Genomic DNA, 18,016 nt, shown 5'->3' on the forward strand with positions numbered 1-18,016 from the left:
TGACGTCACGAGGCGTCACATTTTTCCCATTTTACGCGGCTTTCCTCGTGAAATCGAAACCAAGCAAGCTACAGAACTGCAGCTAATGAAATCATAAATAAGAGTTTTGCGGTGGGCGAAATTTGATCTAATTACCACAGCCGACTCCTTTGATATCCTACAATCACCCCCCCCCAATACCAAATTAAAGCTTGGTAACTTCTCAGTTTGTACTCGATAGTGAGCGCAACAGTCAAAGTCGCCATTTTTGTTTATACGAGACCACACCTGGCGCATGCGTGGCACAGCCCCTTTATATTAAATATGCAGAACAGCCCACAGCTTTTATTTGTCGTCTCCATCATTACACTACTGCTCCTACGTTATTTTACGCAACTATCCCCATCGTGTGATGGTCTCCCAGAACCACAAGGTGATTCTGACAGAACCTCCCCGAGAAAGATTTCTATTCGAGGGGTGTTCTTGCAATGACGAGCATTATCATTGCTAAACAGGTACTCCTACAATGAAAGATAGAGTGCAACTTTCTTCTCAGTTGTTTTTCTAGTGACAACCCCACAATTCTTCAAATCAGGCAAGTCCTGAAAGAAGTGGCCACTCGAATGACCGAACTGAGGTGAGACGAAGCGGGGAGAGTATGTACAATAAGTTTTGAGTGATTATATGTGCTAATACCAGTCAATATGTAAATGGACTAAATATTTTAAACAGGAACAGTAGAGGTTATGGCAGAAGCTTACTGGAACAGACATTGTCTGTCTGAATGGAGTTTTGACTCAGAGGTCACAAAGGCTCTATATTAATGGTTGTCCTGGACAAGCATATTCAGCATGGGACAGCCACATTTGAAAACAAGATGTCCATTGAGACGTCCATGAATATAAATGATTACAAAAATAAAATGCATATTTCCTGTTTCAATATTACCCATAAATTCACTTAAAAATACACTCCAAAGTAGTTTTTCCTGAAGATGTCAATAAAACTATCTCCATTTGAAAAATAACGCCATATTGAAACTAGAGATCTTGTTCAAATCTCGCCTCTCGAGAGATTTCAGTGTAATCGTGATCAACTGTGAGGGCGCTATTTACCACATTGCTCATAATCATGTAGACTGGCAAAGTCGGGACTTCTTTTTTTTTGTTTTACAAACAGAATATAATTGTCAATTTAGCCTTTTTAACGTGATCGCGAAAACTAGCGCGACTGCGAAAGAAATCCCGACTGGCGTTGAAGTGCTAACCGGAGCGAAATCATTCTGGTGATTATGCCAATTAAAAGTTGTTGACTAGCATTGACAACGAATCAGAGTGTAACTCTATACGTCTTATCTTATCTATGTGACCTTTCACTTCTGAGGTCCCGGTGAGTGTGAAAGACTACTTATATACATTGGACCATGGAGCTAAAAAAAGGAGTGAACTCCCTTTGATGCTATTGTTACCATGACTTCTGCCGACTATTTGGTCAACAGATAACACTTGACGGGTTTATGGGGGGGATTACTGGACGTGAACATTTAATTAGTCATGATCGGACGTTCTCGGATGAGTTCGGTCGTTATTACAAAGCAGGGTGAGGGACGAAAAAAAATTCATGATTGGACATTTAAATCGACTTGTTTTCAGTAAACATGGATGAAAGTATCGCCTTTGCACTTAGCAAGTATCCATCTTTGCAATCAAATCAACCTTTACATTGTAAAAGGTTATGTTTACTTTCACAAACCCACTCATGAATAATCATGACATCATGAATAATTAATAGCAGTCAAATGCCCGCATATGCGTCCAGTCGGGATTTCTTTAGCGGTCAGGTTAGTTTTCCAGATCACGCTAAAAGGACTAAAAGAACAATTATTTCTTTTTGAAAAACAAAAAAGAAGTCCCGACTTTGCCAGTCTAATGATCATGCTTTTTTTTTTTATCTCACTGGACAACTATTTTCTTAAACTGATGGCAAACTGGACTCTATAACAGAAGGTTATCAATCACATAGCTAAGAAAATACACACAATGTTGTAATAATGAAAATTTACTGAAACAAAAAAATGCATTGAAAATAAAGACAATGAAATGCATCAAAAACAGACAGCTTACTTGAAAACAATGCATTTTTTCTAAAAGTTGTTTTTTTACAGCAAGCAGTATTAAAATTAAGTATTCACCAGAGCTGGCATGACACGTGATCTTTTCTAATGGTGTCATATGAAATCTAGTATTTACAGTAACCATCCCGCACATCAAAAAATTAGCATTCAACAGTAAAAAAAAAAAATGTTCTTGCCTTCTTGGTGAAAAGCAAAGTTTTTATATGTTTAGTATCATTGTGGACATTACGAACACAATTTAGCAACCAGGAATGTTATTTTTTTTTCTATAATAATTGCAATAGATTAAAGGTAGTTGTCAGCGATCAAAACTGAACCTCAAATATTTGACCATATTAGAATAAGCGAGAATTCAGTAAAATTAAATTTTTCAAACAGTATGCCGTTCAACAAAGATTGGATGCAATACAAGTTAAAATAAATATCTAAAAAAACAAAAACAATTTAATTAAAAAGAAAAAAGCAATACAATGCACTTTGTTTTTGAATCACACATCCCAAAGTGAATGTGTTGAAAGAGATTGTTTGTATGTTTTTATCAGAAATACATGTTTCATTTAAATGAGCTTGGCACTTCAAATGCACCTAACATATTGTTCAACAGATACTGTTTTTGACCAAAATGTTGATGCCACAAATTTCCAACTATAGGTTGAAATGAAAACAAATTGTGTGGTTTTGTTTTGTAAAAAGCGACAAAGTTGACTTTGGCATTCAAGGGTAAAAATAAGAGCAAGGGATGCGTGGGTAGTGTGTAGTGAGAAGTACAACACAACGTCTGAAAAAAAATACATTCCAGGATGTAAAGTGAAAATGCATATATTTGTTTTCTCAGTGTGTAACATTTTATACAACTTTCAATCAAAATATTTTATGACAAAATATGCATAGATTGAAAGTATTATTTGGTGCAATATTCGAAGAAATTTGTTCTCGTTTTACTCGCTTGAACGCATCTAATGATGTGCATGCAACTGGAACACCATCTTCATATTACACAGACTTCTGGGAAGACTGAGAGAACCTTACATACTTCAGATAGTGGTTAACGCTGTTTGAGTTGTTTTTTAAATTTTGAAGTTATTATCCATTTTCAGTTACGTGCTCATTCTTCTCGTCATGGAGTCAGCATGATATGCAAGATTGTAATAAATGTATTTTTTCCCGGAGCTCTATGCGCTAGGGAGTGGCATGTAACAGTTTCTGATATAAAAGAATGTGTATACTAACTGAAGAAACTGTAGACTTGAGCATGTCTTGTATTTTGAATTCTTGCAAAATTCCAAATTTAATTCTCAGTATGCAAAAACTGCATCCCCTAACATTTTATCTATTCAATAGCGAGACCAAATCAGCGCACACATTATACTATACTGTAGAATACTTTATTTTAGCTGGAATTAATTTTCGCTGAAAAAACTTTTTGGGAGTTTTGTGTGGATTTTATTTTCACTGAGTTGAATGTGAAATATAGAAAAAAAAGTATATTCACTGGATTTTATTTTTACAGAATCACACCTTCAGCGAAAATAGACAAAAATAAATTCCAAGCGGAAATAAAGTATTTTACAGTACGTCCTGTAACATGGCATATTGATGATGGTATGATTCCACAGAGCCAGTTATTGGGGGCAGATCCATGGTGTGGGTTTGTACATTTCACAGTAAAGAGGGCAATTGAGCTGAATTCATTTTTCTGTACACTATTCTTATTATGCATATACGCAATGCATTATGGGATATACATTAAATATTATCACACTGAAAATTAAAAATAATTTTTTTAATCCTTCAACCAAAGCTGGTTAGATGTTGTTCACCTGCACACAGCTTGTATATTCTAAAGTTTTACAGTATGTGTGTTCACTTCAGCTCAGTATCAAGGCATTAAAAACACAAGGAAAAAAAAATTCCAAAAATCACAGCTCATAGCTTTACAAACACGTAAGGCAAAATATTTACCTTTTTTCCAGTAAAATGCAGACATTTCCCCCAAAGTGACCCGCTGTTTGAAAACAAGAAGTATAAAACTAGGGATTCCGTGGATCAACCAAACATGAACACTCCTCGGTGGGAAAGTATTTCTGAATACGTTGATTGTTTTTACTTATGTTTTAGGCTAAAATTGTTTTGAATACTAGAATTTACATCTTTCTCCATAATTTTGGGCATGCATATATTACTATATTTCATATTTCAAGTCAAAAGCTTGTTTGAAATGCAACCACTATTCAGCTCTGGGCAGGAGGTCAAAGGTCAGGTATAACATTTTGAGTAACTGTACTAGGCATAGAGTATTTTTTAATCCAGTCATCACAGAAGAGCTGATCAAAAATAAGCAATTTATTTGGTTACAGGAAAGCCAGCCAAGTTATAGAGCAGTGTATACTATCTGTAAAGTCTGGCGAAGTCCCTTAGTGCATAGGAAACTTTTTTCTGATCTTCAGCGCTGTGAAAAAAACAAAACAAAACAGTATAGGATTTGGTTTATTGCTGGTTTAAAGCAAGCAATCAGTCAAAGAACTCTACCAATAGGCTGACACACTGTTGCATCATTTTTTTCTTCAGCATAGTGATGTCTGACAAGACCCTGCACACACAACGTTACATCCGAGTTTGCATTCTACTGTGACATTGTCCTAATAATGTTTTATTACCATATTTGCCCTATTAACAGCGTATCCCTAATAAAAGTGTACTAAAACCAAATATTATATTCATAGCATACCAAATCATTTAGTTAGTTTTCATTTTCTGTTGTAAAGAGCTAACTATAAAAAGTAATTTTGTGGATGGTGTTTGAAGTTGACATTGGTGAACAATGTTGGAGACAAGAACACAGAAAAAGTGCCAGTTACAAAATTGATTCTCCGATGAGCGGCTCGGAAAAACTTGGTCTCTCATTAATATTCACATTTTTAATTTTACATCTTGTTTAAAACCATCAATCAAACTGAATTCAGATTTTATTTGTCCTCATTTTGCCTACAACCAAACTGCTCCATATAACATACCTTGTAACTTGTTTATGAAACTCAGTTAACTGTTTATGAGTGGCAGTGACTGCACCAGTGGTTGTCTCCGTTGGCAACGCTTTTAAAGCTGCTTCCAACCATCGACAGACACTCTGAAATAATAATATTTTATTTAGATTTTATTAATGAAGGTTTAGAAAAGACATAGGGAATGTGTTTTTGATGGCAGTACTGAAATGTTTGTAATAATTTTGTAATAATTGCCAAATCGGTGAATGAAATAAAGCTGTGGAGGAACCCAGCATTCAACATTGGATTTTGGCAAGAGAGAGGAATTAGTAGATTAATTTGATGCATTAATGGATTTCCTTTTCACTATATGTCAGATATATGCTAACATAGTACAACGACGTGTTAATCACAATAACAACTACGTTAGTATATGTTATATGTTATTCGCATGTTAACACATAACATGGTAGTCACATGTTGTCACATGGTAGTCACATGTTAACACACGATAACATGTTAGTTGCATGTTCACACAAAATAACATGTTAGTCACATGTTCACACATAATAACATGTTAGTCGCAATTTTACACACAATAACATGTTAGTCACATGTTCATACACGATAACATGTTAGTTGCATGTTTACACACGATAACATGTTAATAACATGTTAGCCACATGTTAACACATGATAACATGTAAGTCACTTGTTAACACACAGCATGTTAGTCACATATTAACACACAATAACATGTTAGTCGCATGTTAACACACGATAACATGGTAGTCGCATGTTAACACACGATAACATGGTAGTCGCATGTTAACACACGATAACATGGTAGTCGCATGTTCACACACGATAACATGTTAGTCGCATGTTCACACACGATAACATGTTAGCCACATGTTAACACATGATAACATGCAAGTCACTTGTTAACACACAGCATGTTAGTCACATGTTAACACACAATAACATGTTAGTCGCATGTTACACACGATAACATGTTTGTCGCAAGTTAACACATGTTAACACACAATAACATGTTAGTCGCATGTTGTCACATGTTAACACACGATAACATGTTAGTCGCATGTTGTCACATGTTAACACACAATAACATGTTAGTCGCATGTTAACACACGATAACATGTTAGTCGCATGTTCACACACGATAACATGTTAGTCGCATGTTAACACATGATAACATGCAAGTCAATTGTTAACACACAGCATGTTAGTCACATGTTAACACACAATAACATGTTAGTCGCATGTTCACACACAATAACATGTTAGTCACATGTTAACACATGATAACATGCAAGTCAATTGTTAACACACAGCATGTTAGTCACATGTTAACACACAATAACATGTTAGTCGCATGTTAACACACGATAACATGTTAGTCACATGTTAACACATGATAACATGCAAGTCAATTGTTAACACACAGCATGTTAGTCACATGTTAACACACAATAACATGTTAGTCACATGTTAACACACGATAACATGTTAGTCGCATGTTCACACACGATAACATGTTAGTCGCATGTTCACACATGATAACATGTTAGTCACATGTTGTCACATGTTAACACATGATAACATGCAAGTCAATTGTTAACACACAGCATGTTAGTCACATGTTAACACACGATAATATGTTAGTCGCATGTTAACACACGATAACATGTTAGTCACATGTTAACACATGATAACATGCAAGTCAATTGTTAACACACAGCATGTTAGTCACATGTTAACACACAATAACATGTTAGTCACATGTTAACACACGATAACATGTTAGTCACATGTTAACACACAATAACATGTTAGTCACATGTTAACACACAATAACATGTTAGTCACATGTAAACACACAATAACATGTTAGTCACATGTTAACACACAATAACATGTTAGCCACATGTTAACACACAATAACATGTTAGTCACATGTTAACACACGATAACATGTTAGTCGCATGTTCACACACGATAACATGTTAGTCGCATGTTCACACACGATAACATGTTAGTCGCATGTTTACACACAATAATGTTAACGCATGATATTCACATCTACTCACCGGCCTATCAAAAAGCATGAGTTCATAAATCACATCAGCAATATCAGGCATCATATATGTAGGTAGACTGAAGACCACTGCTTGCACTAAATTATTCACCAGCTGTTCACCGTATTTACTATAAACTGAATGGACCAAATTTTTTCTCACATCGTAATCATCTTTGTCCTGATAAACAAATAAATATGAATGAATTTATAAAAGAATACACTAATCAAATATTATTAAATGTAACACTGTATCCATGCAGTCTCCAAAATAAGCTGTATGTCTTTTTAAATTAAAATGCAGTGGTCACCACAGCCAGCTGTGGCACCATAATTCTATCGAAGTCAGCCAGGGTCGAAAAACATGGAAAGGATGCAAGAAATCACTCAAAAAATCAATGCATGACACGAGACACAACCATTTGTCTGAATCAAAGCTTGACCTGTATCACGTGAATAGCAACCGGTTGCTAGGCAAATTTAACAGTCTTGCGAGATCTCGCACAAAGCGATAAGTAAATTATTGGAATTGTAGTCATACAAAACACAACTTTATATCAATTATAACATACTTGGTCAATAAGACAAAAAAAAAAAACTTCAACCCTGCCACTGAACACTAATAGTAGCAAATAAATGATTCAAAACCCTGTCTGAAAGCTGGATCAAAGTGAGACCCTGCCCACAGTAATTTGTAATCCTTGTGATTGGTATTGCTCAAAGAAGTGTTTTCAACAGGGTCCCAGGATGCCAACCTCAACTACAAAAATCACCACCTTTACCAGCATTTGAAAGAATGATGGTGATACCAGAATTCCTGACAAGTGGCAACCACTTTGTTTACAAATATAGCTTCAAAACTGACAAATCTAATACCTCATTAACAATCCACAATCTCAACATTTGATGGTCAGAGGGTACAAGTATGACACAGATTGGCAAAGAAGGAATGCAACCTAGAAGGGTGGTTGTGCTGCATCATTTTCGAGATGGTTTCCCATAGCGACAGATGCAATGTGAGTAAAACTTATTGTTGAGAAGTAAAATTTATAGTATTAACAAAACAACATGAAGCTGTTGACAAGAAAATCTTACCTCATTACCCGTTGAAGAATAAATAAGATCTCTAAAGAATTTCATGACGGATGCATTGGCATCTCTGTGTTCTAAGGATATTGCTGCAAGCCCACATTCTAGCAGTGCTGACAAAATACTGAACTGTAAAAACGCTATTGTACATCTTTGTAAAAACCTGAGAACAGAAACAATGTCGCATTATAGGATAACTAAATTTAAGTCAGCTGAAATCTAGCTAAATGTTAAGTCACACTTAGACTGTACTGTAGATATAGTATATGGTGGTTTTCAAAGCCAGCTAAGCTAGTTCTAAGTCAGCTAAAATTTACTTCAAATTATAAAATAGCAACAAAATATAACAATGGCATTATGTGAACAACTTTATGCTGAAATTGCTAAAATGTAATTAGTATAATTAGCTCAAATTAAACATATTTGCAAAAACAAGATTAAATTTATAGAAAACTCCATTTTAATTTTCTCATATTAAACTTACCGTGTTGCAAGTCTGAACAAATCATCTACTGTATCGGGATGATCTCGAAAACCATTGTTTTGTTGTAAAAGTAAAAAGGTAGGTATACAAAATGCCTGCAAGGAAATTATTAATGACACGCCTTCATTATGATGACAATAAAGTCTAGTGAATAAATTATTTACCCAAAACCACCTTAAATTTACAAGGCAATAATCATGTGATATTTACCTGTAAATATTTGTGTATTCACCCCTAATCATCAACACATTCATCAAATAATAGAGGACAATATTTAAGCAATAACCCCCTGACGAAGGCGGGCATACCACGAGATATTGCACAATTCACGACATATGCACGAGCCGCAGGCGAGTGCATATATTGAGTGAATTGTGCAATATCAAGTGGTATACCCAACTTCGGCGGGGGGTTATTGCTATTATATTATACCAGTATATTGACAATTCGATAAAACTAGTAAAAAACAAGTCATTGTCAATGACACGTCCCCGTTCCGTTCATATTTGAGTGACATATACATTCAAAGCAGATCATGACCGAAATGCACCTGCATATGTACAACACATTGTACTAAATCTGAACAAAATCCATCCATGCATGACTGAGATCCGGTTCCGGAATTGTGAAAATAAGTGATTTTGATGCATTTTCAGCCTTAAAATGGCCATCATTCAGCTATTGTTAAGCGGATCATGAAACAAATGCACATATCTATTTGTGACATGATGTACCATGTGTGTGTGAAGTTTGAACTTGATCAATCCAGACATGTCTTGGATATACGGATCCAGAACTGAATTCTTTAACAAAATGGCCGCCAGTCGGCCATTTCTAACTTGATCCGAAAAAAAAATGACGTGCATCAAGGTCCTATTATGTTTAATGTATGTACCAAATTTGAACGAAATCTGTCCATGCATAACTGAGATCCGGGTCCGGAATGGTGAAAATGTGCGATTTCAATGCATTTTCGGCCTTAAAGCGGCCCCCATTTGGCTATCGTTAATGAGATCGTGAAACAAATGCACACACATATTGGTGACATGATGTACCTTGTGTGTGTGAAGTTTGAACTTGATCAATCCAGACATGTCTCGGATACGGATCCAGAACTGAAATCTTTAAAACAAAATGGCCACCAGTCGGCCATTTCGAACTTGATCCGAAAAAAAAAAATGACGTGCATCAAGGTGCTATTATGTTTAATGTATGTACCAAATTTGAATGAAATCCGTCCATGCATAACTGAGATCCGAGTCCGGAATGGTGAAAATGTGCGATTTCAATGCATTTTCGGCCTTAAAGCGGTCGCCATTTGGCTATCGTTAATGAGATCATGAAACAAATGCACATACATATTTGTGACATGATGTACCTTGTGTGTGTGTGTGTGAAGTTTGAACTCGATCAATCCAAGCATGTCTCAGATACGGATCCAGAACTGAATTCTTTAAAACAAAATGGCCGCCAGTCGGCCATTTCGAACTTGATCCGGAAAAAAAAATGACGTGCATCAAGGTCCTATTATGTTTAATGTATGTACCAAATTTGAACGAAATCTGTCCATGCATAACTGAGATCCGGGTCCGGAATGGTGAAAATGTGCGATTTCAATGCATTTTCGGCCTTAAAGCGGCCCCCATTTGGCTATCGTTAATGAGATCATGAAACAAATGCACATACATATTTGTGACATGATGTACCTTGTGTGTGTGAAGTTTGAACTTGATCAATCCAGACATGTCTCGGATACGGATCCAGAACTGAATTCTTTAAAACAAAATGGCCGTCAGTCGGCCATTTCGAACTTGATCCGAAAAAAAAAAATGACGTGCATCAAGGTCCTATTATGTTTAATGTATGTACCAAATTTGAATGAAATCCGTCCATGCATAACTGAGATCCGGGTCCGGAATGGTGAAAATGTGCGATTTTGATGCATTTTCGGCCTTAAAATGGCCGCTATTCGGCTATCGTTAATCGGATCATGAAAAAAATGCATGTGCATATGTCCCATATAATGTGTGATGTATGAGTGAAGTTTGAACTTAATCGGTCCATGCATGTTCGAGATACAGGTGATCACGGACGGACGCACACAGGGCAAAACATAAGTCCCCGTTTTCGGACTACGTCCGAACGGGGACTAAAAAGAGTTTACTTTCATCTACTAAAAGATCATGATTATGGCCCTTGAACATGAATATTTATAAGAATAGTATGTAGTTGTACGCTGAATGCATACAAAAATTACATGCGCAACACAGTTCAAATTGAATACAAACTAATTTTTATTCCGCATGAAAAAGAAACGTATTCACGGTGAATAGAGCAGCATAAACACACAAATTAGCATAACAAAAGATGACCTTTCTGACCTTTTACTGACTGCGATTTGAAATACAGGGTCGTGTACAGTTTGAATCATTAAAACAACGGATTTTCCACGTTTTCATTCCGGTTTTTGTACAATTTGGATTGTAATTTGCCCATTGAAAGTACAGTTGTGAAATAAACCGGTTTTGTGACTCATCATACTACTTGTAACTGTGGATTACTTGACGTTTAGCGGTACTTGGTTCGACCGAAATTTGAGACGTGGCGGGATGCGACTTCAGTTCCAACATCTGACCTGGATACCTTTGGTATAACCAAAGTTTTGTGACAGTATGACTGACAAGTTTTGTCGTTGTTCTGGGGTAAGTTTGATGGTGTAAGATCGGATTCTCGCATTGTTTTTGTGACATGTACATGATATGCCTTGTCTCAACTCCGGCCGAAAGAAAGACTTTGCACGCCGTCGCTCTAATGCAGTGGTTGGTGTACACTCGGCACAAATCTGCAGCTTTCGAAATTACCTTCATCATCTCCTCTAATTTATTTACCCATAGTGGAGAATTACAATACCATATATCGTCATCGAATCCTACGTTGTTGCGTGTTCTTTGAAACAGATGGAAATTACCCGGGTGCAATTTCACTGCAATTTTGTCAGCTAGAATTCGAATGCAGCTATGGGACACCAGTTGTTATTGGTGGCTTACATTTTTGCCTGTGACTCATAGTTTTTTGCATTTTTTTGTCCTTCAATCCCTCAATCTTATCTAGTACTTAAAGATCATGTTTTCTTTGTTGGAGGTTCGCAATCCATCTGAAAGTCACAACACGGAGAACACAGCATTCTGGCGTTCGTTTAGGCACCTCACGGTGTTGAGGGACGGTGGTTTAGGTTTGTGTGGCGAACGACAATCACCCAACGACCGACGCTCACAACTTGGATCCCACCATTAACAAAAAGCAATATTATGGTTATATAACTTTTCAGATGTTTTTAATTCAGTATTTTTTTCAATATTCTCCCAAAATCCAACCACTATATTTCCCTAAAAATCAAATAATACCGGTTTTATGTATTTTCGTATTAAACCTGTAGTCAATTCATGTTCCAGGGCCACTTGGTTTAGCCGTGCATTATCAGCCAATATACCATGGATTGCATATGCAAATTTTGTGTTTGGACCAATCAAATCAATGGATTAACACTATCAATATACTGGTATAATATAATATGTAATATTCACATATTCAATAATGCATATATACACCCCAAATCATTCATCCAGTCACACAGAGGGCAATATCATGTCATATTTACCTGCAACATGTCCAATAATCCCTGTGTACAACTTTGATCGTCACCGTATTCATCAACTAATATACTACCCAGATATAAAAAACATGAATGATGATGTTGTTGATAAACGTTCACCATCTGAAACCAGAAAGAACAAAAAATGTTAAAAAATTTGTGTCATACCAGGTAATATGTACAATGATTCAGCAATCAAACCTAAGCCATCTCTAAGATATTGTACTGGGGGCTGTCGATCATTTAAACTGTAAGTAGTTTGATTTAGGGAGAAGCGGCTAAAAGTTACTTTGTGTTGACTATGTGAGAATTGGAGACGTTGTAGTCAGTACATGTGGTCCATTCTTTCAAGGGACATCCACGATTGCAGAATAATATAACAAATATGTTACAAATACACAGAATATCACAGAACACCCATGCCATAATTTAAGTGTTTATAAATTGAAAAAAAAATTCTGTATTAAATCACCTGGTGAAGACCACAGTGGGTACACATGTAGCAAGCGATGTGTTAATAAATCTTATTTTTTGGAAGGAGGGGGAAGTCAGCATTCATATTGTAAGTCTACCACTCATATAACACATGGTTACATAGACTAGACCTGTTGGTACTTCATGTACTGTAAAATAATTTATTTTAGCTGGAATTAATTTTTTCTGAAAAGACTTTTGAGTTGAATGTAAATAATAGAAAAAAAGGTATATTTGCTGGATTTTATTTTCACTGAATCATTTCATATAACGTCATTGCACAAGTGTTGGAGTATTTTTAGCTTTTTCCACAGAAGACAATAGAAAATGATCGCCAATAACAACTTGGATCAGCCGCATTGTATTATCACAAAAACTTGGTGTCAAATAAAGTTATGACCCTGTTAAAAAAAATTTGATAATTTGAAATATTTACATCAACACAAAGATGTATAATAAGTTATTATTAAAATACTGCAAAGATAGACAGCACTGCAGAGGCAGCAACGATTCATAAAGTGTCAATTGGGTCCGTTACTTGTAATGTTTACTCAAGAAAAACATCTTAGATAACAATAGCATGTGTTAATATGGTATTGTAATCTGTTCATTGTTAGAACAATGCTCTATTGTTTGTCCACAATGAGTAGGGAGTTGTAAGATTATCCTTGGAAGAGAACCCTGCGGATATTGTGGTGGTCGCTCGTAAGAACCTAACATTATTATATCTGGCTGGGAAAACACCAGAAGTCACTCGTCTGTAAACTGGCGTACTAACATGTTCAAGTGTTATGGTAAACTGGCAAAGGCGGGACTTCTTTTTTGTTTTACATAAAAAATACAATTACTGTGAAATACTTTATTTTCGCTGGAATTAATTTTCGCTGAAAAGGCTTTTTGGCGTTTTGTATGGAATTTATTTTCACTGATTTTTGATGAGTTTAATGTAAAATGTAGGAAAAAAAGTATATTCGCTGGATTTTATTTTCACGGAATCACCCCTTCAGTGAAAATAGAGAAAATAAATTCCAAGCGAAAATAAAGTATTCTACAGTAATTGTCAATTTAGCCTTTTTAAGCGTGATCGCGATAACTAGCGTAACCGCGAAAGGAATCCCGACTGGACGCATCTGCAGGGGACTCCCTGCATTGGAATGAAAAACGGAGCAGAATCACTGTGGTGATTATGCTAATTAAAAGCTGTTGACTAGCACTGACAACAAATCTGAGTGCAGCTGATTATGTTAATGTACGTGACCTTTCACTTCTGAGGACCTGGCGATTTTGAAAGACTACTTATATACATTGGACATTTAAATAGACTTGTTTTCAGTAAACATGGATGAAAGTATCGTCATCGCCTTCGCACTTAGAGAGTTAAAGTATCTATCTTTGCAATCGAATCCATAAAAGAGTATTGAAAGTTTATTACTCCAGTAATTATTTCTTTTTGTAAACAAAAAAGAAGTCCTGACTTTGCCAGTCTAGTGTTATGGATGCATCTTAAGGTAGAGATGCAGTTTACCCGACAGGTATTTTAATTAGTTAATTAGGAAACCAAGATGACCTCCCTTGTCCACAAAACTATATATTTTCGGAAAGCTTATTGTATGAATTTTAAAATTTTGTTAGTATTTTTTTTATGGACACTGTAGTTTGAAATATGCACAAAAATGTGCTTTTTTGGTCAAAAGTGATTTAAAACAAATTAGCTTCTAAACCATGCTTCTGTTTCCTGTCAAAATCGGTTTATGGGTACATCTGTTTACTACGAAGAAAGTGCCGTCTTGAAAACTGTCTACCAGTTGTCAATTTTGCAGGGCAGCAGCTCAAATTTCACTACTTCAAGTTTATGCATGAATTAACACCCAGGCTAGTTGTCTGTACGATTGTTGTAACACTGTTCAACCAAAAACAATGCCCCGACGGCGTTTTGAAGATAAACACATTGTCAATCATTTGTGAAAATTTAAAAACAAAAGGTCAAAGCGTCTAGGAGCTATTTTTTTTTAAAGTTCTGGGATGTGCACTAAAAAGAAGCTGATATAATTGCTAATTTGCATAACAATTCACTCAGTAAGAAGTTTGTTAATGCTCATAATTAAAATGGCTGTAACAGTTCCAAATTTAAATGTATTGTCGTTTTGTTAAAAGTTAAATATAGTGCATAATATGGAGATCCTGTCATTTTTTTTTTCACCATGTTTCTTTTTGATTATTTATGTACAGCCTTGCTAAGCATTCAAAAGAGTGAATGTTTGCACCTGTTATCTATATTTTAAAATCGTTTTTTGAGTATGTTCCACTTTTCACAATTCTACAAAATTTTAACAGTCTATAGCCAAGACTTTTTGGATAAAAAGCAAAAAAAAAAAATTTCACTTCCAAGTGCCCACAAACCTGCATCTCTACCTTAAAGGCTTTCTTGTGTACTTCAGACACAGCAACATTGTAACATGTGACTGAAATAGAATGTCCCAAATTCAAATGATTTCGCAGCCATGAATAGTTTTCGCTGTCATTTGGGAGTGGTAGGAAGAGTTATATAAAAATAAGGTTATAATGAGAATGCTGCAAAGTATGCACTCAGGCAGTATGGGGGTGCACTGACCACCACTACGCATCAGTTAATACAATCATTGTATTGTCTTCATACAGACTACGCGATATTCTAGCAATGACTACAAAATGATGTTTAATAAAAAGGTTACCACTATGCATCATTAAATACGATCACCGTGACGAACACAAAAACTCTTACCTGTGTTACTAAAGGTGTCAATAACACGGCTGACCATTTGCCGACATTCCTTACAGCAAATCGCAAACACCGACAACAACGCTCGATAATACGGTCATCGGATTTGTATTTATTTAAAACTTCTGATAAGACTGGCCAAACCTCAAGGAATACAGGTTGGCATGGATGTGGTTGACCGTTTTTAACCGTTGGTGAGGCATACCTATAAAAGACAAGCATGAACTCTGAATATTGCCAATTTATATTGCCATTACAATGTGTACATCAAACCAATATGTCCTGTCGTCTTTTCACCACCTGACTTATTTCTTACATTCTTCAATATTTCTGGAAATTAACCATAATTTTGGAACCAACAGACAAAATTTGAGTCAATTTTAACTCAAAAATTTGGATATTTTTGTCCCAATCTTCTGAAGGAAAGTGTAGACTAAATGGGGACTGTTTTTTTCTTATATTCTTCAATATTTAAGGGCAGACTACACACGGGACTATTTTGTGAATTTGTGATGAAAAGAAGGAACTGATGGTGAAAAGGTTCAAGCAGTTTGAACTGAATTTAAATTTTGCACAACTGAGCATTTTACCGCACATATATGCAATGCATTATGGGAAATAACCTCCCATTGTTATTATGATAGACAAATATTATTATCATGAAAACTGATTAAAATATGTCAATTTTTTGAAATGTTTCAACATTATAAGAATTTGTACCAATAATTACCTGCATAGGTATATATTGCTTTTTCATGTCACTTAGGACAATTCAGAAATTAAAGAATCTCGCCATAGAAATATTGCCAATATTGATCTTTTTGTTGTTGCTATCCAGTTGAAATGGATCCATAATTATAAAAATATGACATATAATCTTTAATTTATCTTGAGCCTCCTTAATGACATCGACATCATCTTCATAAAAACAGTTGAAGACAAGTTCAAGAGATAGGAATAAGGTACTTTTTATGTCAGAAATGGCCACCAAACAGCCATATTTGATGGGATCAACAATTAAACTGATGTACATGTATGCATGAAATACTGTTTTGGTTTTGTACCAAGTCTGACAAAATGACACAGTGATACCCCAAACCCTATGAGTGTTAAAATCAACTTTTTTCATATTTGTTTTCAAAAATTTTAATAAAGACCTGTAGCCAACAGAAAATTGGAAATTATTTCTATTTTGTCCAAAATTATCATAAACGTTAAAGAAAAATTCACTATAATAGACAAAATGCTGAACCAAAATTGTTTTGTTTTTTTGGGAGTGAGCTGACAGCGGGCAAAATGCTGGACCAAAATTTTTCTTTGTGGAAAAATTGTTAAATAATTCAACCAAGTCAAAATGAATTGAGCAGCAAGTGAGCTTACAGTGGGCACCATAACATCCCGACAGTTTGGCAGTTTTATATCGTATTGCACTGCCAAAATGAAGCACATATGTGACCTATACATACAATGTTTGCCTACGTGACGAGTCGTTCATTTCTATATATACGAGTGATGAAGATATACGGATGATCAGCCGTACTGACGATAGAGTTCTTGAAGTCAGTGCTAAGGGTTCACTCACCTAAAAATAGCAGCAAGTCTGTCTAACCATATAGCAGGATCATTATTATGAGATAACTTGGGAGCATCAGCCTTAACGAGCTATGGGAATACATAGAAAGAATATTGATGAAGTCACAGTGGAATGGTTTCTGACTAGTAATGAGTATTAACGAGATGCGAGTGATAGGGATTCCCATGTCAGGTTTCATTCAAATGATTATGAAAGTACAATTGAGATTCTATTATTTGAACATCGATTATGCAAATCTCTCATCATTTACTCACCCATTAACAAATGAATGAATAATATCTACTGTACAACCACAGAAAGACTACTGTAAAATACTTTATTTTTGCTTGGAATTTATTTTTGCTGAACCGGTGATTCAGTGAAAACAAGTCATTGTCAATGACATAGTGTTTATAGTGACTTTGTCAAACAATGAAAAGCATAGTCAGATCATGTTTAAATATTTAGGATAGTATTTAGCATATTAACTAGAGACTAAGTTTGAATGAAATTGGATTTTTTGGACAATTAATGGCTGTCAGTTGAAGATAAACAAAATAAAACAAAGCGACATTCACATGTATCATGACTTGTGACGTACCGACTTTGAAAAAAACAAACATTTAACACATTGTATATTGCTTTTGTACCAAATTTAAATACAAATCTGTAAAATAAGCAGAACACAAAATGGCCACCAGTCTGCCATTATGACTCTTCTTTGTACCAGCTTTGAAGGAAATCTGTCCAGGCGTCTTGAGAAATGATGACGAACAGACAGATGCACGCAT

The 18,016-nt window shown here is 35.4% G+C and overlaps 1 protein-coding gene across 1 annotated transcript in view; it reads right to left on the reverse strand.

Moving 5' to 3' along the window:
- Positions 1-2,021: 2,021 nt before the first annotated feature.
- LOC102806984 (transportin-3-like) overlaps positions 2,022-18,016 on the reverse strand; it is a 41,458-nt gene continuing 25,463 nt past the window's right edge. Inside the window, exons 15-22 of the mRNA XM_085506413.1 lie at positions 17,235-17,314; positions 15,656-15,857; positions 12,427-12,543; positions 8,769-8,863; positions 8,291-8,447; positions 7,209-7,376; positions 5,128-5,240; positions 2,022-4,562 (exon numbers count right to left, since the gene is read on the reverse strand). Coding sequence (XP_085362539.1) covers positions 4,502-4,562; positions 5,128-5,240; positions 7,209-7,376; positions 8,291-8,447; positions 8,769-8,863; positions 12,427-12,543; positions 15,656-15,857; positions 17,235-17,314 — 993 coding nt within the window. The 3' untranslated portion in view covers positions 2,022-4,501. The remainder of the gene's footprint in view (positions 4,563-5,127; positions 5,241-7,208; positions 7,377-8,290; positions 8,448-8,768; positions 8,864-12,426; positions 12,544-15,655; positions 15,858-17,234; positions 17,315-18,016) is intronic.

This window comes from Saccoglossus kowalevskii, chromosome 12 (genome assembly GCF_978046115.1).
Source record: "Saccoglossus kowalevskii chromosome 12, keSacKowa6.1, whole genome shotgun sequence".
NCBI lineage: Eukaryota > Metazoa > Hemichordata > Enteropneusta > Harrimaniidae > Saccoglossus > Saccoglossus kowalevskii.